Source organism: Siphateles boraxobius, unplaced genomic scaffold, assembly GCF_051911475.1.
Source record: "Siphateles boraxobius isolate OS27281-9 unplaced genomic scaffold, OSU_SipBor_1 65, whole genome shotgun sequence".
In the NCBI taxonomy this organism is placed as follows: Eukaryota; Metazoa; Chordata; class Actinopteri; order Cypriniformes; family Leuciscidae; genus Siphateles; species Siphateles boraxobius.
In genome coordinates, this window is record NW_027509192.1 from 15,342,470 (window position 1) to 15,366,225 (window position 23,756).

Sequence of the window (23,756 nt, forward strand, 5' to 3'; positions counted from 1 at the left end):
AATATACTTTGTTCTAAACACAAAGAGGGAAATTCAGGATGGATATTTTACCCAGTGTGTGCAAAGTTCCCCCAGTAGGCCATCACAGTCCTGCATAGCTCTTCCTCCTCCTTTGTGAAAGGAGCTAAAGGGGTTGAACCATTAGATGAACATGTCAGAGTAAAGAGTTCATTTGTTTTTGTAATCACAAGACTTACCGGTGGCTTTGAGATGAGCTTTAGCAAAACAGGTTCCCTGAATAAAGAAAAGCTCATCCGCATGGTCGACTCCAACAATGCTGGGTCTTTTCTTCTGGATCATACTGGGAGGATGCTGGAACTCGTACAGGTAAACCGGCGCTCCTGAAGCTAAAATCACAACAGGGTTCCTTGGTTTTAAAGACATTTTTACTCAAAGAGTAGTTCACTGTGATTTTGTGGAGCAAAAGGATCATGTAAACATGCACTATAGACAAGTTTTCTCTCTCGCTCTCTGATTTGGCTGCATTCTGAAATGATTAACATGAGGGCTTAAAATGAGTATATAAATATTTTTATATAAATAACAAAATATTTTCATTTGTTTTGATATTTTAATATACTTTAATATTTATTTAATAACATTGTTTTAATAAAATATAACTACATAATTTCAATGCATTTTTGAAATGTTTAACATTAGAGCTTAAGTTTTTAAATTGTATTGAATTAAAAATGTAAACAAATTATGAATATTAAGAAATGTATTTTAATATATTAAATTTAACCATTTGCCTAATTTAACAATTAACTTAAAGATTTTTTATTGTATTTAAAAATTACATTTTAATGCATTTATTTGATTAAATTACAGAAATACTATTACAATTTAAAATAACTATTTTCTATTTGAATATATTTTAAATGTAATTTATTCCTGTGATCAACGCTAAATTTTTTTTCTCTAGTCTTCAGTGTCAAATGATCCTTCAAAAATCATTCTAAACTTTTGACCGGTAGTGTTTATAATTTTGTAAAAATGTAAATGTAATGGACAGGCACTTGTGAATCTCTGCGCACACTAAGACGAAAGCACATGCGCCCCTGGAGTCATAAAATCTCACGAATGTGTGTGGCAAGGCTAACAATCCACCGCATCACAAACATCTTGGAGGGAACTCGGTAAGACATCTACTAACTATACTAACTTAGACATCTACTAACTTAGACATCTACTAACTATAAGTAACGTTGCAGCTACATGTCAACTAACTGTCATTGGAGTATTATTAGACTGTCTGCTTAATATCTGCCAACACTTTATTTTGTTGGTCCCCCAACAGATATTCTACTGACTATAAGTAACTTTGCAACTACAAGTCAACTTGTTCTCCAAACCCGAACCCTAACACCTAACCATAACCTAACAGTCTACTGAAAGTCTACTACAGTCTACTAATACTCTAATTACAGTGAGTTGACATGTAGTTGAAAAGTTAGTAGAATGTCTAAAGTTACTATCGAAATAAAGTGTAACCGGGAACTCCTGACGATAATGCTTTAGAAGCAGCCATACTCTTAGTGAGTGAGCCCGTACAGCCAAAGGTGAAGGCTGACCAACCGACTTCTAAGCAAGTCATTGGCGTCGATCACCCACTTGCGATCCCGTTTAGATGCCGGGCACCCCCTTATGGGTGACCCAAAGCAAACAAACAGCTCTGGAGTGGAGGATGGTCTCAACAACCTCGGTTCAAGTCCTCGGAGAGAACTTATGAGCTGAGCCCCCTCAGAGGCCGAGCCCACAGTTTCTACAATTCTGGGCAGGGGGTGAAGGATCAACCCGCTCGCCTGAGAGAGAAGGTCCTTCCAGAGCAGAATCGCCAGAGGAGAGCCGTCGAGGAGAGACTAGGTCCGAGAACCATACCTGGGCCGGCCAAAATGGGGGCTACTAGCAGAAGACGGGCCCCGTCCTGTCAAACTCTCTCCAGAACTGAACAAAAAAGCGTACAGGTGTAGTCTCGGCCACATTTGTACCATGGCATCCAGCCCCAGGGGAGCTGGATACGTATGGGGAGAACCACATCAGACAATGAGTCGTCTCTAGAGGGTGTGGAGTCTCCATTCCCCGGACCTCAGCTCCTCGAAGGATATAGACTGCTCTCAGAGAAAGCAGTTTCCCCTGGGCCCACATGACAATCTGGTGTGCCAGTTTGTATAGGTGGCGCGGCCGCAGAGTCAGACCCCCTGATGGTTGATATAAGAGACCACCGCAGTGTTGTCTATGCGGACAAGCACATGATGGCCCCTCACATCTGGGAGGAAGTGTTTGAGTGCTCGAAACACCCCCATCATTTCCATGCCAGAAGTTATGTTGGACGCAGCTGTCATAAGACCCAACAGTGAGACAATGAGTGACTGGCCTTGTTTTATCCCATTTCCGAAAGGGAGAACCCGATATTGGTACGCTTTGCCCCCGAAAGCGAACCTCAAGGACTTCCTGTGTTGTGGAAGGATGGATATGTGGAAGTATGCGTCCTTTAGATCTATCGTAACAAAACAGTCCTCGGACCTGATTTGTGACACGATTTTCTTGAGAGTAAGCATCTTGAATTTGAGCTTCCCTACAGCACAAATCTAAAAATTGGACGTAACCCTTCCATCCTCCTTTGGGACAATGAAGTACCGGCTGTAATATCCTCCATGCTGGGAGGAGAAACCTGTTCTATAGCCTCCTTTCGTAGAAAAGTCTGTACTTCTTGCTCTGTAACCAGAGCCTGCTCGGGGTCCACCACCGTAGGGAGGACCCCTGGAAATCTGGCTGGACGAGAACCGACCTGAATTCTGTAACCCTTTTGTATCGTGAGCAGGATCCAATGAGATATATTTGGCAGTAGCTTCCACACTGCCAGAAAATCTACTAAAGGAACCAGCCTCTCGAGACTGGCCTCTGGTAGTGGTCGAACATGAAGCGGCAAACTGGCTGGGAACAACCTAACTAGCAGTTCTTCAATCCTCCTCAGAGGATTGCTGGGGACCGCTGAGCCCCGCAGCACCTGAGGTGGCGGGGTTGGCAGAACGGCCCCCTGAGGGCACAAGGGGAGACGGGCAAGCGTGGCTATTTAAGCTCTCTTCCTTTTTATTTATTTATTTAAGCTGAGCTAAAACTCCTGAAAGTGCATTCTTTTCTACATGTTGGGAATTTTATGAATGAACACTGTCTGAACACTGTAGAACACATGTATCTAATTTTCTCATCTCATGATTTTCCTTTTTATGTTGCTTTGGCCTATGTTTTTTTGTAAACTCTAATGGGTTAATGTTTTAGACTTTGCATACTAGGGTTAACCAAAATCTTATGTGTGGCATTTTTGATCTCTATAAACTCCAATCTTCGTTCTCCATTTGTTAATTTACATTACATTTTGCTAACTTCAGGGGTGATAGTAGAAAAAAATTCTGAGCCTGAACTTTTTTCCCTGGGACAGATGCGTAAGGGCGAGTTTATCCTCCGCTAATTTCTGACACAAAGTGATGAGCGATTGTTCTTCTAGTCTTCTTATATTGTTGTCATATATTTTTGTCATTATTTTTTGAGAATGCAAGACACACACAAACACATGCCTATCTTCATAACTCTTGACTTCTAAAGTTTTTTGAATTTGACCCAAATCCTAGGGGATTCTAGGGGTTTCTTAATTTTAGACTAGTTGACCAGCACACATTATTTTGGAATGCAATATTAATCATGAAAAAAATACATTGCAGTGCAGGTCAACTAGTCTAAAATTAAGAAACCCCTAGAAAACAGTAAAAAAAAAAAACATTTGTACATTTAAGATAGTTCTACTTAATTTTTTATTCCAATATCCAAATATGATAGCCTACAAAAAAGAAAAAGAAAAAGAAAAGAAAAAAGGGCTTTTATTTGTGCCGTGCTGTCTTTGCATTTGAACATTGCACATTTGAACAGGACACGCATTAGCTGAATAAACGTTAGCCAATACAAACATACTTATAGAAAATAGTTGACAATCAATAGACAGGAGTCCTGTCACAGGACAAATAATAGCAAAACGAATCACTTATTCCAAAAAGAATATCAAGTAGCCTATATGTTAGAAGAATCTGACATACGGCTGTGTTAATAGTAAAACGTCCGTCATTTAACGAATTTTAAAAATACGGGATGGATAATAAAAAATGCTTTCTGGCATTTTGACAGGAAAAAAAAACACAACCAAGAACAAAAGAGTTCGTCAATTTTCATTTTACATTTTACTGTCTGTGTTTGTGGGAGAGAGAGCTCGCGCAGCACTGATACAACGGTTTCTTATCCACAAGTAACGTGCTAGTTTTCATACAAAATTATTATGTAACAATTAGGTACTTTAGTTATTATAACACAATAACGTAACACATGCAGGCTACGTTTCTCAACACTGAGAATGAATAAATAAACGCCTGTTTGCAGACTCGCGCTTATCAGTAAATTAATCCACAAATCACAGCACTTTCATAATCAGTAAGCAATAGAGATTTTAATTTTATTTAGATTTATTGTTCATCAATACTTAAGCTTTTTATAATTTGCATGGCTGTATGATGTCTTCATCTTATCTGAGTGACATGAATGACAGAGTATTTTAAGATAACCCATGCGATTGCGATCACTCCGTGTGATGATAAAATCCAGATTAAGTTAACTCAATACAATACTTCAACTTTCCACATCCACCCCAGCCCGTTTACCTTCAGGAGTCAGAAGTGCCGTGACTACTGTAGCCTACTGTCCTCGCTCATGAACTCAGTCAGAGGCGGCCGCGGGAGTGGAAGCGGGATCGAGCGGACTTCTTTATTGCTGTCGATTTTCAGTCTCTTTTTAATGATAGGCCTTACGCATCTTTTAATCATACCCGGTTGCTATTTGGGGAATGAACCCAGCGCTATGATTGGTCGAACTCCGCTTCTTTTGCTGTTGCTTTTTTTTTTTTTTGGCAGACACATCTGTACGATGGAAATCCGGCGTGGCGCCGGAGCGCTATCAGGCCTGTAACTTTGTGATGCATGGGTATTATAAGAATCTTGAAGATTCTTTTTCTTGAACACCCAGTGAAATTACAGATTAAAACGCTTTGCTCGAACACAAAGGGTCGTAAAATCTGAGCACAAGATCAGCTCTCTCTCTTGACTCTCTGGACCCACTTGATCCTCTTGGCTTTTTGCTCTCTTACCTTTCTTAGCCCTCTCTTTCTCTTGGTCCTTCCTGAGAAGTTCTGATGTGAAGATGATGCTAAACTAGAAGTTTTCTAAGGACCCCCAAGCTTGTGCCAGGCTGTGGCCTTGTCTTTCCATTCACCAAAAATCCTCTGACTTCAACTGGTTCTCTCATCAAAACAACATCAGCAGAGATCAACTGGAGCCTCAACAAATTGCATCAGGACAGTTTAATTCAAATGGGCCAGAGACATGCAAGTATCAAACTTAGTCTCATTATTCGATACATTAAGTATCCTTGCACCTTTTAAAGAAGGACGTGTTAGAACTAAACTGATGGTTTGCTCAAGGCTGTTGATCTGCTGAATTTCAAACAATGCTATAACTTCTTGCTTTCCTGTATTCTTCTTCAGCTCTCTTTCCCTTGGTAAACTGTATGCATGCATGTATGTGTATGTTAGAGTAGTTTAAATGTTTAGTCTAGTTAATAAAGTCTTGTTCGTATCACACGTAAAGTTGTCCGTGCCTCAAGCTCATATCCGGAGACACTAATCATATCGATCTTAACTACTTGCTCTTAGTAGTACTTAGTAAGAAAAACATTTCCTATGCCCCGGAAATGTACATTTCTATTAATTAATTAATAACCAATATTGAGGGTTCACAGGATTAACTGAGTAATTGGTTGTAATGTTAATGTAGCTACATCAAGTTAACCTGATTAACTGACACAAATATTCATAATCAATTATAACAAGTTATGATTGGTTATTAATATTTCATAGAGCTAATTAGCTACACTGGCAACTTAAAAAAACACAAAAAAAACACTGGCAGGAAAATAGTTAAATGACTGTGTAAACACTGTGTATAGTTAAAGGGTTTCATCATATTTGCAGTTGCAATAGGTAAATATGAATGAATCAGTAAATTATTGCTTCTCACCGCTGTGGTATTTTGCCAGTTGGAGGGTGGGGATATTAAAAATCACATCCCCCATCATCTCTCTATAAATGTCTCTGATTTGAATGGGGTCGTTTATGTCGCCCAGGTACTCATTTGCCACCAGGTCAATGATCCATCTATCACTGGGCTAAAGGGAATGAGTTCAAAGCACAGGATTCAAAGAAAAAAATTTGAACTATTAACTGATAGAATAATATTACATAATGTAAATGTGCATCTTACGTCAGGATAAGTCAGCGTCAAGGCTTTTGTGGCTTGCTCTTTATCCATCCCATCAATCCATCCAGGACCGAAAAAATACTAAGGCGAAATAATTCAAATTTATGCATTAAAATATAAAACCTAAAATATTATAAATGCATCTGAGATCTTTCTTTGTGTGTTGACTTCATACAGTTGATACCTTTTATTTTCAACAATCGTTTTGATTACGGTAGCTTGAATTTGTGAATGAATGTTCTATTTTTAAAGACCTTTAAAACAAATATACAGTAGCATAACAGGGTAACTTTAGGGTTAAAAAAGGCATTTTACCTTAATATCAACATTTATTAATTTATTCCAATTGATGTAACCTGAACTACCCATGTCTAAAAAATACATAAGTATTTCAACCTTTGAATAACCCTTTTTGTTTAGTTTTTGATGTAAAAATAATAATAATAATAATTAAAGTAAAAATCACACCAGGTGAAAGATACACCTACATACAAAACAAACAAACATGGATACTAATGCATTTTCTGTTGCTTTCTTTATTAAAATAATAGTTGTTTGGAGTGTGACATTGAATATAATAATAAATGTAATATTTACTCACTGTGGGCAGTAAATAGCCAAACTCATCATTAGTAATACCAGTGATGAGAGGAACTTTACTGAACTCTTGTTTCAGAATAATCTCCTCTACAGGCTTGGGAAGGAAATGAGAATCCACAGCAACACTGAAGTGCATCATCTCGAACTATGAACAGAGTTTCAGTTTATAGTTTGAGTATATATTTCAGTTTTTCATAATTGTCAGTAAATGGACTGCATTTATATAGCGCTTTCACAGACCCAATGGCCACCAAAGACACAGTACATTTGGCAGTACACTTCAAACCATATTTCAAAGTCAATAGAATTATGAAATTAGATATAAAGATGTATTTAAACTAAAAGCACTCTTTAGTTCAACAAACTGAATTAAATGTACATTGAATTCGAAAAATTCAGAAGGCCTTTATTAACCCCCGCAGAGCCGTGTGGAGCACTTTAATCAAGTGCCCCATTATAGATTTTTGAACATTTCCTTTCATGTAATGTGTAACATAGCTCTATGTGAATGAAAACACCCTGCAAAGTTTTAAATCTGAAAGCGCACCGTATATAAACTTATTGTCTCTCTAAAGTAAGAGTCGACTCTTTTTCAAACGAGTCCTAAGCCATTTCGTTGTGACGTCAAGACGAAGCATTAGCATATTGCTCTTGAAAGACGGGTAGTTACCCAGTTAATTTGGACCAACTTGCTTCTTAGAATCACAACCTGTAAGTATGACTAATTATTGATGTATATATTTTCTACCGGTGTTCAAAATACTTAGTTTTGAGTTTTATATTGTGTTGGTCTCCTGCTAACTGGCTAACTCGCGTTATTACTGTCTTGCTGAAATACTTCTGCTAATCCGCTGTGGGCCACTATTACCTAAAACTGTGTCTATTAATGCAGATTGTCTTTCGTAAGTATGCTGCAAGAATTGTTTTACCAACCTTTATGTTACATCAGTAATTCACACTATAGCTCGGCTAATGTTTGCACTGTTATTGATACAGTTCCCGCATGTTGACCGCGATAAATTAGAAAAATACTCAGTAAATATCAGTAAAATCAACGTCATTGGACACCTTAAACTAAAGACAGTAACTAAAAAACCATGAGCTGACCTTCAGTTATGGCAATGGGCTTTTTGTTTTCGACATAATGAGCTGAGCTATCTGGCCAATCAGAGCAGAGTAGCTTGCGGAAAGAGGGATTTAGAGAGACTGGTTCAACTGACGATTCGTTTGAGAATCAATGCAAAATGTGTGATGTGCAAATGAAACTGTTTTTTGTCCTTTGATGCATGTAAACCTGTTGTAGGAGACTCCAAAACAACAACAAAAAAACTTTAAAATAGCATAATGGGGCACTTTAATACAACTCCGATTGTATTCGTCTGAAAGAAGAATGTCGTATACACCTAGGATGGCTTGACGGTGAGTAAATCATGGGGTAATAAAAATTTTTGGGTGAACTATCCCTTTAATGGCTTAATTATTTTTATGAAAATCTCGCACCTTTTTGGAACATTCCAGAACTTCCTCATCAGACCAGCCCAAGATGCAGTCAACGATCTTTGATGAACTGCTACTGTCACAGTTGCATGATTCGGCTGCATTCTGCAATGATCATCAACATGAGGACTTAAGAAGAAATATAGAAATATAAGTAGATCATGAAAGGAAATGATACCTGGGCTATCAGCAAAGGATTAGCCATCACTAAACCATGCCAAAAGGCAGTTCCGCTTTCTGCAATGGCTTGATGAAACAGACCAGAAGCCAATGGTGAAAGAATCTTAAAGACATAATGACACAGAAAGTGACTCCATCATTCAATACAAATAATTTTGCAATCATTACAGCTTAATTATTGTTCCTACAGTATCTAAATAAAGATGCACACCAGCGTGGATACACTGACTCCTCCAGCAGACTCTCCGAAGATGGTCACTGATCCAGGATCTCCACCGAAACTGTGGATGTTCTCCTGGACCCATCGAAGTGCAGCCACCTGGTCCAGAAGACCATAGTTTCCTGGCGCATGTTCATCTCCTGTGCTGCAAAAAGAAAAGAAAACTTTTATCTGAATCTATAATTAAATACAGAAAAATGTATTCACATAATAGGGCTTAAATCATGTGTACTAGTGTTACACCAAAATAGAGTTGTTGTTTTTTTAATGAAAACTGAAGCCAAAATTTACGGAAGCCCTGAACCGCAAGATGAAAAAAAACAAAACAAAAAACTTATCTCGTTATTTCGACATAATATCTCATTATTTCGACATAATATCTCGTTATTTCGGCATATCTCGTTATTTCGACATAATATCTCGTTATTACGGCATATCTCGTTATTCCGACATAAATATCTCGTTATTTCGACATAAAAATCTTGTTATTTCGACATATCTTGTTATTTCGACTTAAGTCATTTCGACATCTCATTATTTCGACATATCTCATTATTTCGACTTAATATCTCGTTATTTCGACATAAGTATCTCGTTATTTCAACATAATAAGGGGACATTCTAATATGCATTAAGCTACATTTAGCGTTCTTATAATGAGTTTCTATGGGAGGAAAATGCTTAACGTCAAATTAAACGCTTTGCGTCCATATTCTGGACTTATCTGATTTTTGTAGTATACTTTATGAATATTTTGGTATCATATTGATTAATAAATGCACACACAATTATCCGTGAACTTGAGAAATGTTGCAGATATGTTTTAGGCTACTATCCACAAACAAATTGATTTAAATTATGTGTGCAGAATTCAACGAATGTGCAGCAATTTGTACAAATAGAGACATTTTTGTGTATAAAATACATTTGTTTTATTTTGTATACTGTTACTATTATTGTTGTTGCTTCTGCTGCATTCATTGAATTCTGAATTTTATTTGTTGAATACTAAATATTATAATATATCTAAATATTTATTTTAATAACTATAAAGCATCTGATGTAATAACAATGTAACATGAAGTGACTCTGCTTTTATGCATAGAGGTTTTATGCTCGAACTGCCATAATAATAAAAAGAAATTCATGAAAATATTATGAATTGTACCAAAAACCACTTTACAGATTTCATTATGCACTGCTTCATTTATTTAAGAATCACACTGGAATCAAATTGCTGTCAAATCAAATATTCGAAACTCATAATAATAAATTAAAATCTTTCCGCTTTCATTAAGCATTTCATATGATCCAGGGAAACTGCAGCTGTGAAATAATTTATGGCACCAACCTTAAGAATCCCAGCAGTCCCAATCTGTACTGAATGAGCACCACGACCACATCCTGATACGCTGAGAGAACGGAGCCATCGTACACTGAAGCTGAACCAAGAGAAAGTCCTCCACCATGAATCCAAACCATGACCTAGAAAACAAGTGGAAACATTCTCGACCCAATTTCTATGAGGATGTTCAATCCCAAAAAGCTGTTGTTGAACTTACTGGCAACTTGGCGTCTTCTTCACCAGGTTGGACTGGAGTGTAAATGTTGAGATACAAGCAGTCCTCTGAGACCTCAGGAATCTCCACATCCATAGAGAGAAACTCTAGCTCAACGAGACTCACTTGCCTGTCCTGAATGCACCTAAAGAATCCACGGTACATTAGATACTGGAGATGTCTAAACACATTTGAATTTAAATACGGTTGTGTGGCATCTCACATCGGTGGCTGTTTGGTTGCATCTCTCTCCCCTTGCCATTTCTCTGCAGGCTGGGGCCGAGCCAGTCTCAGAGATCCCACTGGGGGCCTTGCAAACGGTACACCTAGATAGCTATTGATGACGGTTTCCTTGCCCTTCACAGTCAGGAAGGCACCTCTTAAATATCCTAATTTTGTTTGCACTACAGGTCCTGTCAAGAAAACCAATAATAATATAATATAAAGATTTAAAATAGTTTGCATTAGGCAAAAAATATCCAATTTGACTTGCACTTAGCAAATAAATTATGGTTTTATGACAACAACAAAAAAAAAATATATATATATATAAATATGTATATATTCTGAAATTGATAACTTGCCTTCATTCCACTCTTTTATAATCTGTGGAAGTTTTTGAGTCATGAAAGTGAAGTGTTGTCCCTTAATGTTTTTGCCAGGTTTCTGTTCCAGTCCAATGCCGAGATACTCCGCCTCAGCTCCATATTCAGGCCACTTTGTGAGGCCCGGACCATTCGGAGACCTGACGTCAATGACAAACACAGAAAAACAGACATTATAATGTAAAAGTATCACTTGCAATACTGTCATATAACTAATGTTCATTTTTTTGTTTCTCTGACTTAGACCATAGGAAATGTAACTTGCTAAAAACAATTTGTGGTAAAAAAAAACACTGACTTGAGAAATTGATAAAAGTGTAAAGTAAAAAAATACTAGAAAGTCAGTGGTTTTACCACAATATAAAAACACAAATGAAAGATGGTCATTATCAAGACCACTGTTGTAATGGTGCATTTCTACATACTCCTTTATTTGTAAATGTCTATGAAGAACTCATTTATTAATTAAGTGACATTAATATCAATAGTAACATTCAGTGACATTTTGTTCCTTAAAGGTGCAGTAAGTGATTTTTGAAAAACACTGTTGAAAGTGCATTGGATCGAGCAGCACAACAAGCTTGTAGCCAATCAGCAGGAGGGGGCGTGTCCACTCATGATGAGGAGGAGAGTAAGCGGAGCAAGAAGGAGATGGAAGAAAAGAGAGACTTACAAAAGAGACAGGTTCAGAGCAATATCACTGGAAAAAGAAGGGGATATCATCAGGCAAGAGCTTTAGGACCCACGTTAATATTAGAAAAAGCTTTCCAGCGCTGGAGAGACCTAAGCGGGAATGCCTAAAAATGGAAGTCGAGGTGATTTCGAGGTAAAAATGTTTCTGCTCTATATACGCAAGTAACATTGGTTTTTAGTGTCATTGTTTGTCTGGAGCTGGTGTGCTGCCCGCGACTAACAACCAACTCTTGCTTGTTTACTCTTGTGTACTGCATGTTCATTTTTTTGTGCTTCCTTATCATTCATTCGTCATCGCGAAGCATTATTTTGCTTCGCTTCTGCTACAATGAAACACTTCCTGCATTGCGCATTCGTGCATTTTATGGGTGGAGCAATGAAGGGAGGGGTGTGTTTGTTTGAGTTGATATCAACAGTGTTTAACAACGATTTAGAAAAAATGTATACTAGACCTTTAGCCTAGAAGGGACTGTTTTATCACTGATGTAATCACTCACCCAGTGCGGGCAAAGTTTCCCCAATAAGCCATGGTAGTTTTACATAGTTCATTTTCTTCTTCTGTTTGTTTTTCTGAATTATGAAGAAGAAAGAATATTTAAGAGACTTAAAAAGTAGCCAATATCTCATTACTTTGACAGTATAGTTCCAGTTAAATATTTTCAACAAAAAAACAATGAGACTGCAGTTAGAACTTGAATACTAAAAAAACTATTATTTTATATAAATTAGGCTGTACCATTCATAGTTATATGTCCATTTCCAAAGCAGTAACCAAAAACAAAAAAAACTTCATCTCCATGGTCACTTCCAACAAAACTGGGTCTTTTGTTTTGAAGCATACTGGGAGGATGTTGGAATTCATACACATACACTGGTGCACCAGCATCTATTAAGGGAAAATTACATGAATTGAATGAAATAAACTGGCATAATTGGTGCACAGTGGCACAGTGATGCATACATAGAGTTAACTCTCACCTCTGTGGTAATTCGCTACTTTGCGAGCTGGGATGTTGAAAAAAAAGTCACCAATCATCTCTTGAAAGCCATCTCGGATTTTGATCCTGTCAGTGGATGTCCCAAGATACTCATTTAAAACAAACTCAGCAATCGCCTGATTCTGAAGCTAAAGGAAGTGATATTTAAATTAATAGTTTTTTTTATTTTCCGTTTAACATTTTAAGCAACACAGCATAATTTATCCTCGATGATTTAAATGTATTTTTGTAGCCAGTATTTCAGTCATGTCCTGAAACTTGGTATTTCCATTGTGTAAAATAACAGATCAGTCTTTTTACAAAGTTTTGATCTTTAGAAGTAATAGTAATCTACAGTGGGATATACGTTTGCATAACTGTAATAACAAATAATAAAAACTTTTAAAAAAACAATGCTTTGTGATTGCATTACCTAAAATGAACACACAACTAAAACAGGAGTGGACCTAGAATAAAACCCTGGGGGATGCCACAAATAAATGCAGCAACTATTGATAGGGGCAAATGAAACTAAATAAAATTAACCAAAATAATATTCCTTTTTTTTCCTTTTTCTGTGTAGAAAACAATTACGTTGATAGATTGTTAACTGTTCTACCATGCACTTTGTAGATATACTTATTACTGATACTTTTCAAACTTTTTCATCTTGAAAAAAAATATGCAAAAATAATGTCTTACATCAGAATAAAATGAAGGCAAAATTGTCATGATCTGCTCTCTGTCCATTCCATCTATCCACCCTGGGGGTCCAAGAACCTACAGAAAAATTGTTTTTGAATATTAAGTTCTCTTACACGCATTCAGAGATTTCATATTTTGGAAATAATCTATGACTTTAAATCAATGTTTTACAGTAAAATGATGTAAAAAGAAACATTTCCATTACATTAGGTAATATATAGCCACCGTCATCATCAGTAACTCCAGTGATCAGAGGTACTTTATTAAACTGGTGGGATTGAAGAAGCTCCTCTACAGATTTCGGAAGGAACTGGCCATCCACTGTCACTCCAAAACGAAGCATTAGTTGTTCCTGTATTATAAGCCCAACATATGTAAACACACATTTAGCACAGAAATTATCTGTATTAATATTATTATTAATACTGATATTAATCACTTAATGGTGTGACAATGTTTTTTTTACAGAAAGTAAAAAATGAAAACAATTAATCAAATTCTATTAAATATAAACATTTCATGTTTAAGGATTGATAGATGAATGTATGGTTGCAATGCAAACCCTAGCAATCTTTAAAATGTCCTCTTCTGACATCTGCATAACACAGTCAACGATCTTCTTTGTGCTGGAAATATCACAGCCAGATGCATTTCCCACATACTACAGAAAGATGTTCATACATTTTGATTAAATATCTGTAAGTCACAGTGAAAGAAAATGAAAATCGTAACTTTGAATTTGTAATGAATTTGTGAAATGTACTTGGGCTGTTGGCAGAGGGTTGGGAATCATGATAGCATCCATTGCTGCCGTACCGCTCTCTGCAATAGCATAGCGAAACAGATTTGCAGATAATGGAGAAAGAACCTATAGAATATGTAGAGAAATTTTTTAAAACACACAGGTATATAGAAGCCGTTTGTAAAGTCATAGATCAGAGGATCTATACAAGTCCCTAATCATTGCATGACCCCAACAACTAAATTCTTACATGTAAAGACACACTGACTCCTCCAGCAGACTCTCCAAAGATGGTCACTAATCCAGGGTCGCCCCCAAAGCTGTGGATGTTCTCCTGGACCCAATGAAGTGCAGCCACCTGGTCCAGAAGACCATAGTTTCCTGGTGCATGTTCATCTCCTGTGCTAAATGGTCATTTATCGAATACAAGGTCTTAGAGACAATGTTCAAAACATGGAAAATAGTCTACAACTATTCTATACAACTAAAGGTGCAGTCACATTTACTGTTACTCGTGAATTTTCACAGCAAAATCTAGTAATTTCAAAAGGGAATTCATGCTTCTGGAATTTCACACGAAGGCGAAAGTTTTCCCTAATTCTTCCAGTGCAAATATTGTTTTTATATGTGTAGGGTATGGACCAATCAGACACACACTAATTATTCATTATATACAAAGGTTTATGAAACTCCAAAACTAACAGCCCAAATGAACGAACGCAAGGGCAGAAACCGTGCCATGTTACAAGGGCTGATAAGGAGATTTTACAACCTCCGAGGAATGTGGCCACATGCACAAGAGAGAGACAATGGAAAACAGAAACCCTCTTTAAAACAGACTTTGCTGCATTAATCATAGACTAACTGATCTATAAATGAACATGCATAAAACTGTGAAAGAAACAGTGTAAATGGTTTACTGTCTCGTGTACTATTAGGTATATATTATGGTATGTACCCTGGTATACAACCAACCAACAATCAATGTAACCTCACCTGTCTCATGCCTCCTACCTAATTAATCCTCATTTAAGGACTCACACTTTGATGTACATCACCTTCTTCTAGAATGCAGTGTGGATGTGTTATAGCTATCTGAGCATTAATGAAGGTATAACCATGCGTGGGACAAGACTCGTAAATCAACTAAGAGCCACTTTCCATCTCAGACATGGCACCTTTCTTATTGGTTGAGTTCAACCCTTAGGCGAGGATCTTTTCCAGGCTTTATTAGAGACAGTCCAAATGTGACCTCCCTCTCTTAGTTCTTTCATTCAGCCGCAACACTGTTCTGGTGATACTGGGGGACCCCCTCCACGGGGGCCCCAGGGCCCAGCAGGCCTCGATCCAACCAGATATGGGCTTAGGCAGGAGAGAGAAGACTCTCTCACAAAGAACCAAGGACAATCTCAGGAGTTTTGGAACAAAGACTCTAACCAACAACAACTCCAATCACCCACTCTTCCGACTTCCTCACTTCTCCTGGGTGCTCGGCGTGGCCTCAACAGGGCCCCAGGCCTTGACCAAACCAGCCATGCGTTCCTGGAGAAAGAGAAATCTCAACCAACTTCCACTTGACACTGCCGGAACCATCAACGACTTAAATTTTCAACAACTTCAAGAATTGTTCCCACTACAAATGCAAGTATTCAATTCAATGAAATGTGAAAATTAAATTCTGATTGTTCTTCTCATAGTCCCTTTTTCCGGTTTCCAATTTAATCCTATCATTAACCTATTTCTGTATTTCTGTATATATGTGTGTTTAGTTTATTTATGTTTATCATTTAGATAATAAAACTTATGCACTTTATGTATTTGGTTCTGATTTGCTTGCAATACGAAGTCCCTTTACGGTTTTTGTTCTTGCTACATGCTCAAAACGCTGAACATGCTAAAAAATAATTATTCTTCTGTGGCCAGGGAAGATACCCTTTTCTTAGAATAAATTAATAATCAAAAGAGTTCGTTGGACGAACTGATTAATTGATTATAATATTAATTTAGCCATGTCAAGTTAATCCAATTAACTGACCCAAATATTCATAATTAATCATAACAAGTAATTATTTATTATTAATATTTCATATAGCTAGGTTCCTTACAATGTCAGAGTTTCTTCTATTTCAGGCACTTTTAAATCTCAGATGGTTCTTTAACAGATTTGAAGATTTTTAGAATTTTTTGTTGTAATGAAGATCCCATTACAACTATATTGGGATATTTTTATCATGCCATGTTTTATTTTTGCTACCTTTCAAATACCTTTTACATACAGATTTTTCCCCAAATCTGGACTTTCAATCTTAAACTATGACATCATATACATCCTAAAATATAAACCGTTATGAATGAGCAATCTGTCCTGTGGCCATCCGGGGATTGATAAAAGAGCAAATTTAAGATCAAATTTCATGGCATCGTTGATGCAAATGTCGCACCACGAATGCGGCTTGTGCAGGGTTCACCTGCCTGCTCTAGTTGAGCATCGAGAGTGTATCTCCTGCCTGGGGTCGCGCTCTTCAGTGAACCGGCCGCTCCCTCAACTCCTTCCCCTTTCAAGCCAAGGCGAAAGAGTTGAGCAGAAAGACAGAAGGGAGCTCACGTCGGCCCAGCACCTGCGTGCCTCACTCTCCCCCCCAAAGCGACGAGTCCCCTTCGTTCTTCACCTGCAAGGATCAACGCCCATCAATGCTCATCTGGTGCGAGTGGCATGGTCTGGTTTGGCGGGTCTGATAAAGAGTTACACTCAATGTCTCTGGCCACCTCTGAGTGCGAAGAGTGGGCGAACTCTGGCGATGACTCCGTCCCTCTGCCGCCTAGAAGAGCTCGGCTTGGACTGTTTGGCCCCATAAGAGCTATCAGCCAGAAGACTAAAGCTAGTCACCCCTCCAAGCCCTGCAGAACCACCTCAGCGCTCACCTCCAGAGTATTCGCCGCTGATGGCCACACCGACTCCACACTGTTTAAGAAGCTGCGCAATGCACCGGACTTGGCACTGCGCACTACAAAAGCCACCACTACTTTTGGATCGCCACTTGTGGCTTAATCTCACAGAGGTCAAAGACGCTGACAGGACAACTCTTTTCGACTGTCCCGTCGGGCCTGTTTGGCTCCGCGGTGCAGCGCTACATCGTGGCCTATAAGTCCCTCATCGCAGGCTATGCATCACTTCTTCACCAAAAGTGCCAGCTCCTCCACTGCCTCCAGTCTCTTCAAGATGGCCCAGTCGACTCAGAAGTGACCCAGGCCAGCCTCAGCACCCGTCTAGCCCCAGCCAAAAGTGGAGCAGAGGAGGAAAGGGTTAAGTCCCACCGAGCCAGGACCATCCCCAAAGCGTGCCCGTCTTCCAGTCCCCTCTTTAGTTCAGGGCACTGGAAACAATATTTTTCTTGCCAGTGTCCTTCTTCGTCCCCAAGGCCTCTTGCCTATCCTCGATCTGGGATGTCTGAATCGCATCCTCATGAGACGGCCTTTCAGAACATTAACTATTAAACAAATCCTAGCGCAAATTCACCCCGGGAATTGATTTATATCAGTGGATCTGAAAGACTGAAATTAGCCTCTTAAGACAAATGAGTTGTGTTGTTTTAAAATGAATTGTCCACCTCACAACGCTATTAAACACAAATCATCATTTGAGATGTGAAAGAAACAACATTACTGCTGTAATGCATGCACATACACTGTTGGACAATCTTAGTGAACATGACAGTTTATGATGTGTGACTTTATTTTCTAAATGTCCACAGGGTCAAAAGTGCTCACAGTTGAAGAAACAATGGAACAATTGAAAGAATATTTTTAGTAAATAACTTAGAATGTTGAGAAGCTGTAGATGTTTTTACCTGAAAAATCCAAGTAGGCCAAGTCTGTACTGGATCAAGACTACAACTACATCTTGATAAGCAGCCAAAACATGTCCATCAAAAAAGGAAGCAGAGGCCATAGAAAAACCTCCGCCATGAATCCAAACCATGACCTATTGCAAATCGTGTATTAAAATATAAAAAACAATAACCAACATACATTTTTATGCATACAAATAGAGCAAAGCTCAATTAAATTCAGACCAAACACTTACAGGTAACTTGGTGTTGTCTCCAGGTTTAGAAGGAGTGTAAATGTTGAGGTAAAGACAGTCCTCTGATACTTCAGGGATCTCCAAACTCATGGACATATTAGCCATCAAGTCTATAAGCATCTCCTTTGGCTGTAAACACCTGGGATAAAGAAAAAGCATAATCTTTTCCAAATGAAAATGCCTGACAATTTAATTTCAGTAGTTTTGCTTTAATCTCACATTGGTGGCTGTTTGGTTGCATCTCTCACTCCTTGCCATGGTTCTGCAGGTAGTGGTGGAGCCAGTCTCAGGGGGCCCACAGGTGGCTTTACAAACGGTACACCTAGATAGCTATTGACAACAGTTTCTTTGCCCTTCGCAGTCATGAAGGAACCTCTTAGAGATCCTAATTTGGTATGTGCTAGAGGTCCTTTCAAAAACAAATGTGCAACCATTCTTAATATTATACAGTTAGCCTTAGCCAATTTTGAAACAGTGCTGACTCTGATAACTTGCCTTCTTTTCGCTTATTTATTAATCCAGGAAGGGTTTGAGTCATGAACTTAAAGTGTTTTCCCTTCAGGTCCTTTCCAGGTTTCTGTTCCAGTCCAATGCTGAGATACTCAGCCTCAGCTCCAAATTCAGGCCATGGTGTGAGGCCCGGACCATTCGGAGACCTGGAAAAAGGTTGTAAAAATATAGTTCAAAATATTGTTGTCATGATTCTGTCCTTGAGTTCTCTAGTTCTGAGACAGGATCATGGCAGACCCATGTTTGTGTACAACACATGGTCTTTGGTTTCGGCCATGTGCTTGTGTGTCTCGTTACTTAACCCCGCCCCCTTTTTTTCCTCGTTTTTCATGATTGTCTAGTTAGTGTCACCTGTTCCCTTTATTGGTTCTCCTATTTAATCTCCTTGTGTTTGCTGTCTCGTGTCGGTTCATTGTGACCCTTACCTCTGTGTGATCATTGTGAGTTTTTGAGACCTTGTGATATCCTGTTCCAGAGTATTGTCTAGTTATTGTTAGTCAAAGTCTAGTTTATTCTCTTCGTGTCCTGTCTACGTTTTGCCCCCTCGTGGGTTTTGTTTTCCCTGTCTTTGTAAATAAACTATTTGTTATACATCCTGTTTGCGCTTGGGTTCATCTGTATTGATCGTGACAGAATGAACCGACCTGACCAGAACCCAGCAAACAGTACGCCACCATGTCTTGATCAGCAATCGGACCCTCTGGTAGAATGGTGGCAGGAAACGATTGCCGATAGTAGGAGGGGCAAACTTCCGTTCCCTCCCCAGGGTGAGTGGTCCCTGAGAGAGTACGCCCCGGTCGTGGACGAGAGGAGGGTTTTCTTGCCTGACGCCCTACTAAAACGTTACTTCATCGCGGGCCTAAATGAGCCGCCTCCTCTGGCTGAATGGGAGAAACTGGTTCGTCATCCGTTCCAGGAGATGATTACCTGTTTGGCACAGAAGGAATCACGGACTTCCATCAGACCATCATCACCTGGTATGCTACCCGTGATCCCGGAGGGTCGCGTCCTCACCGTGGCCACGTTGGTGAACCAGACTCGTCCCAGCGCGACTTCGGAAGCATTCTCCACAGCTACAAGTCTTCAGGGTAAACGAGACAGACGGCTGTCGTGGGAGTCGGCTTCAGAGTCATCCTCCACAGAGACTACAGTTCCTGCTGTGGTTCCCTCTGAGTCTTTCCAGCCGGTTTCAAGTCCGGTTTTGGCTTCTGCTCCGCGGCCGAGGAGAAAGAGAAGGAGGGGAACTTTCAGTTCTCCGTCCCTGTCTTCGCCTGAGTCCATGAGGACTCTCGAACCTGCTGCAGAGAGCACAGGTCCACAGTCAGCACTGGTGAGAGTTGTTCCTTCGGCTGCTGCAGAGAGGATTATTCCGGATCCTGAAGCAGTGAAGATGGTTTTCGAGTCTGTTGCCGCTAACGATATCTCTGAGTCAGTTTCAGAGAGGGCGGCAGCCGACACAGCTGCAGGAGCACTCCTCCGGGCAGTTTCAGCTGCTCGGGACATGCCGATTGCAGTTATGGCCAAGACTTTATCTAATTCCTTGTCAAGTCTGGTAAAAATTCTGGAAATTCCTGTCAGACCCGTTTCATCCTCAAGTCCTGCGTCCACAGCGGAAGAGAGTGTGGGTTTTAAGTCAGTTGCAGAGAGAGCGGTCTCCATGGCTACTACAGAGAACTCTGTTTCTGAGTCAATGATGGAGTGTGCGGGTTCCGAATCTGTTTTAGAGGGTTTCGAATCTGTAGATGAGACCGTGGGTCCTGTTCCAGCATCACCGTCCGCCGCAGCGCCTCTTATTCCCGATTACTTCCCACCGGCTACACCTCTTGTCTTCGTTCCATTGCCGGCTGCAGCAGTCCCCACTATCACCCAGCCTATGTATGTTTCCCCGGTCTCCCCTGTTAAGGCTCAACCCCGGACTGTGTCTACCATTTCCCCACCCAAACCCGCCCGGGTTCCTCATCAGAAGTCTACATCCCGTAGACCCAAGACCAACGTCCCACCCACCCACCCTGGACAATCCCCCGTGAACTTTGTTGTGCCTCCGCCTCCCCTTCCTTGTTTACTGTTCTTAATTTTTCACCCTAATCCTGTCATTCGGTTTTCCTGTATGCCTTTGTTATTATTGGTTATGTTGTGTTGGTTCATGTCTATGTCTCGAGTTTGGTATCCTCTTGAGAAGCGTCTGGTAGCCGCTTTTTAAGAGGGGGGTTCTGTCATGATTCTGTCCTTGAGTTCTCTAGTTCTGAGACAGGATCATGGCAGACCCATGTTTGTGTACAACACATGGTCTTTGGTTTGGGCCATGTGCTTGTGTGTCTCGTTACTTAACCCCGCCCCCTTGTTTTCCTCGTTTGTCATGATTGTCTAGTTAGTGTCACCTGTTCCCTTTATTGGTTCTCCTATTTAATCTCCTTGTGTTTGCTGTCTCGTTTCGGTTCATTGTGACCCTTACCTCTGTGGGATCATTGTGAGTTTTTGAGACCTTGTGATATCCTGTTCCAGAGTATTGTCTAGTTATTGTTAGTCAAAGTCTAGTTTATTCTCTTCGTGTCCTGTCTACGTTTTGCCCCCTCGTGGGTTTTGTTTTCCCTGTTTTTGTAAATAAACTATTTGTTATACATCCTGTTTGCGCTTGGGTTCATCTGTATTGATCGTGACAATTGTATGTTTTATGTACATCACCCTCCCGTCCTTCGGATGAGACATTAAATCGAGGTCCTGACTCTCTGTGGTCATTAAAAATCCCAGGGTTTAACCCCGGAATCCTGGCCAAAGTTGCCCCTTGGCCTCTGTCCATCATGGCCTCCTAATCATCCCCATATACTGATTGGCTTCATCATTCTGTCTCCTCTCCACCAGTAAGCTGGTGTGTGGTGGGCGTTCTGGCGCAATATGGCTGCCGTCGCATCATCCAGGTGAATGCTGCACATTGGTGGTGGTTGAAGAGATTCCCCCTCAACCACCATGAGGAAGGGGCACCATGAAAAGCGCTTTGAGTACCCAGAAAAGCGCAATATAAATGTAACAAATTATTATTACATGTTAAGGAAGAGGAGTTACACTCACGGGACACTGCAATTGACAAAAGTTAATTATTTTCATGTGCTTTAAAGCCTTGCCGGTTAAACGTTTCAATCGCGTGCTGATGCGCTCTTCTAACATGCGCTTTCCTGAGCGCAAACACCTGAAGCGCACTGGCACTAAAACCCAGTCAAACAGCGCCTGGTTACTGGACTAAGTTATTTTTCGAGTCTTATTGCGCTAATAATGCATTACTCACAAGGTTTACATAAACACAGTTGGTTATGTATAAAGTGAAAGCAAACATTTGAGAGAAAATCGGGTGCGTGTCATATGCGTGTATATTGGATGCATGCCGGTCTTAAAATACAGTAAACATGCTGCCACTCGTCTTTAAAGGGATAGTTCAACCAAAAATTCTGTTCTTGTTGTTCCAAACCTGTATTCATTTCTTTCTTGTGCGGAACACAAAAGAAGATATTTTGAAGAATGTGGCTAACCAGACCAGACCAGTAGGGAAATATACTATCGAAGTCATAGGGGACAAGCAACTGTTTGGTTACCCAAACATTTGTCACAATAACTTTTATTATCAACATTAGAAATTTCAGTTTTATAAATTTTGTGACATCTTAATTTTTTGTTAAAAGTGTTAAGTGACACAATATGCACTTCATACATTTCAGTGTGTTCACTGTTCACAGTGACTGCAATGCAAATAGCTATAATTTTTCTGCTGAGTTATCAATATAATGTGATACACATAATATAATACCTCAGCTGGTACACAGCAAGTTGTTTTTTCAGCTCTATTATTTTTTACATTTTTTTTATTTTTAAGTATTGCAATATATCGCAATATGTATCGCATCGCAATATATCGTGATATATCGTTTCGTGACACTCGTGATATGCATGACCGTGAAGCCCTTGCCGATACCCAGCCCTAATTTTCAGCAAAATGTATGAAATGAATGACCCTAAAATGTCATGTATTGTAACCATCAAGTAAAAAAGTAATATGTTTTTCTTACAATTTAAATACATGTGAATGTACAGATCTTGTACAAAATATATAATATATAATTCACATTTGTTTACATCAGTTAATTTTAATAATGAGTAATATATACTTACTAAATTTATTAACCTTTGCTAATGTTAGATAACAAATGTTATGATGTTATAACTGATGTTAACAAATTAAACCTAATGTAAACTTTTTTTTTTCTTTTTTTTTTTACAAATGTCATGATAAATTATAACATATACAGTATTAATTCATAAATTACTTTTTACACCTTAACTGATTGACTCAAGAGGACAGCAGGGGTCTTCACTATGATATTACTTCCTGTTATAAGTGTATGTTTCTGCATGTTGGTTGCACAATATTTGATTTGGCAGTCATTTGATTTGTTTCAAATATTTATAACATTTGACCAAACTACTTTGTTTAAAGGATGAAATTCTTGAAAAGCTTTTTATTCATGATATCCGTCTACCACCCTGAAAAAGTTCAACTGGACTTGTCTGCAGAACCTGATTTTACCAAGTGCAACATATTTGTTGATCCTGGATCAACATTCCAATCAACCAATCAGATCTGAGGGACAATTTTACAGTTTATGTCAAGTTAAGGCTTACAACCAGGGTTAGGTGCTTCTACATCAGTGTTATTCACCTATCGTTTCCCTCTGATTTTAGGAATAAGTTATGGATAGGGTTAGATTACATTTTCAGACAGGAATGTTCTTCCAGTATCAACAAAATATGTTGACCCAGGAACACATCTATCTCTGCAAAATCTGGACATTAGATTTGTCTCACTCACCCAGTGCGAGCAAAGTTGCCCCAGTAATCCATGACAGATCTACAAAGTTCATTTTCTTCTTTTGAGAGTTCACCTGAATTAAAACAGGAAGAAAGATTTCAAACAGAAAAAACAAAGAGAGACACTGTATTGATTGTCACTACTTATAAAATCTTTACTTTGACAACTGTTGT

General features: G+C 39.1%; 1 protein-coding gene across 1 annotated transcript in view; it reads right to left on the reverse strand.

Annotated features, from left to right (window-relative positions):
* ces2b (carboxylesterase 2b) overlaps positions 1-23,756 on the reverse strand; it is a 45,111-nt gene that overhangs the window by 466 nt on the left and 20,889 nt on the right. The window contains exons 12-36 of the mRNA XM_077211252.1: positions 23,584-23,656; positions 18,714-18,874; positions 18,438-18,627; positions 18,219-18,357; positions 17,983-18,116; positions 14,385-14,538; positions 14,156-14,260; positions 13,955-14,053; positions 13,598-13,744; positions 13,390-13,467; positions 12,689-12,836; positions 12,447-12,596; positions 12,208-12,280; positions 10,997-11,157; positions 10,636-10,825; positions 10,416-10,557; positions 10,205-10,338; positions 8,845-8,998; positions 8,632-8,736; positions 8,457-8,558; positions 6,958-7,101; positions 6,360-6,437; positions 6,117-6,264; positions 198-347; positions 52-124 (exon numbers count right to left, since the gene is read on the reverse strand). Of these exons, the coding sequence (XP_077067367.1) occupies positions 52-124; positions 198-347; positions 6,117-6,264; positions 6,360-6,437; positions 6,958-7,101; positions 8,457-8,558; positions 8,632-8,736; positions 8,845-8,998; positions 10,205-10,338; positions 10,416-10,557; positions 10,636-10,825; positions 10,997-11,157; positions 12,208-12,280; positions 12,447-12,596; positions 12,689-12,836; positions 13,390-13,467; positions 13,598-13,744; positions 13,955-14,053; positions 14,156-14,260; positions 14,385-14,538; positions 17,983-18,116; positions 18,219-18,357; positions 18,438-18,627; positions 18,714-18,874; positions 23,584-23,656 (3,232 nt within the window). The remainder of the gene's footprint in view (positions 1-51; positions 125-197; positions 348-6,116; positions 6,265-6,359; positions 6,438-6,957; positions 7,102-8,456; positions 8,559-8,631; positions 8,737-8,844; positions 8,999-10,204; positions 10,339-10,415; positions 10,558-10,635; positions 10,826-10,996; positions 11,158-12,207; positions 12,281-12,446; positions 12,597-12,688; positions 12,837-13,389; positions 13,468-13,597; positions 13,745-13,954; positions 14,054-14,155; positions 14,261-14,384; positions 14,539-17,982; positions 18,117-18,218; positions 18,358-18,437; positions 18,628-18,713; positions 18,875-23,583; positions 23,657-23,756) is intronic.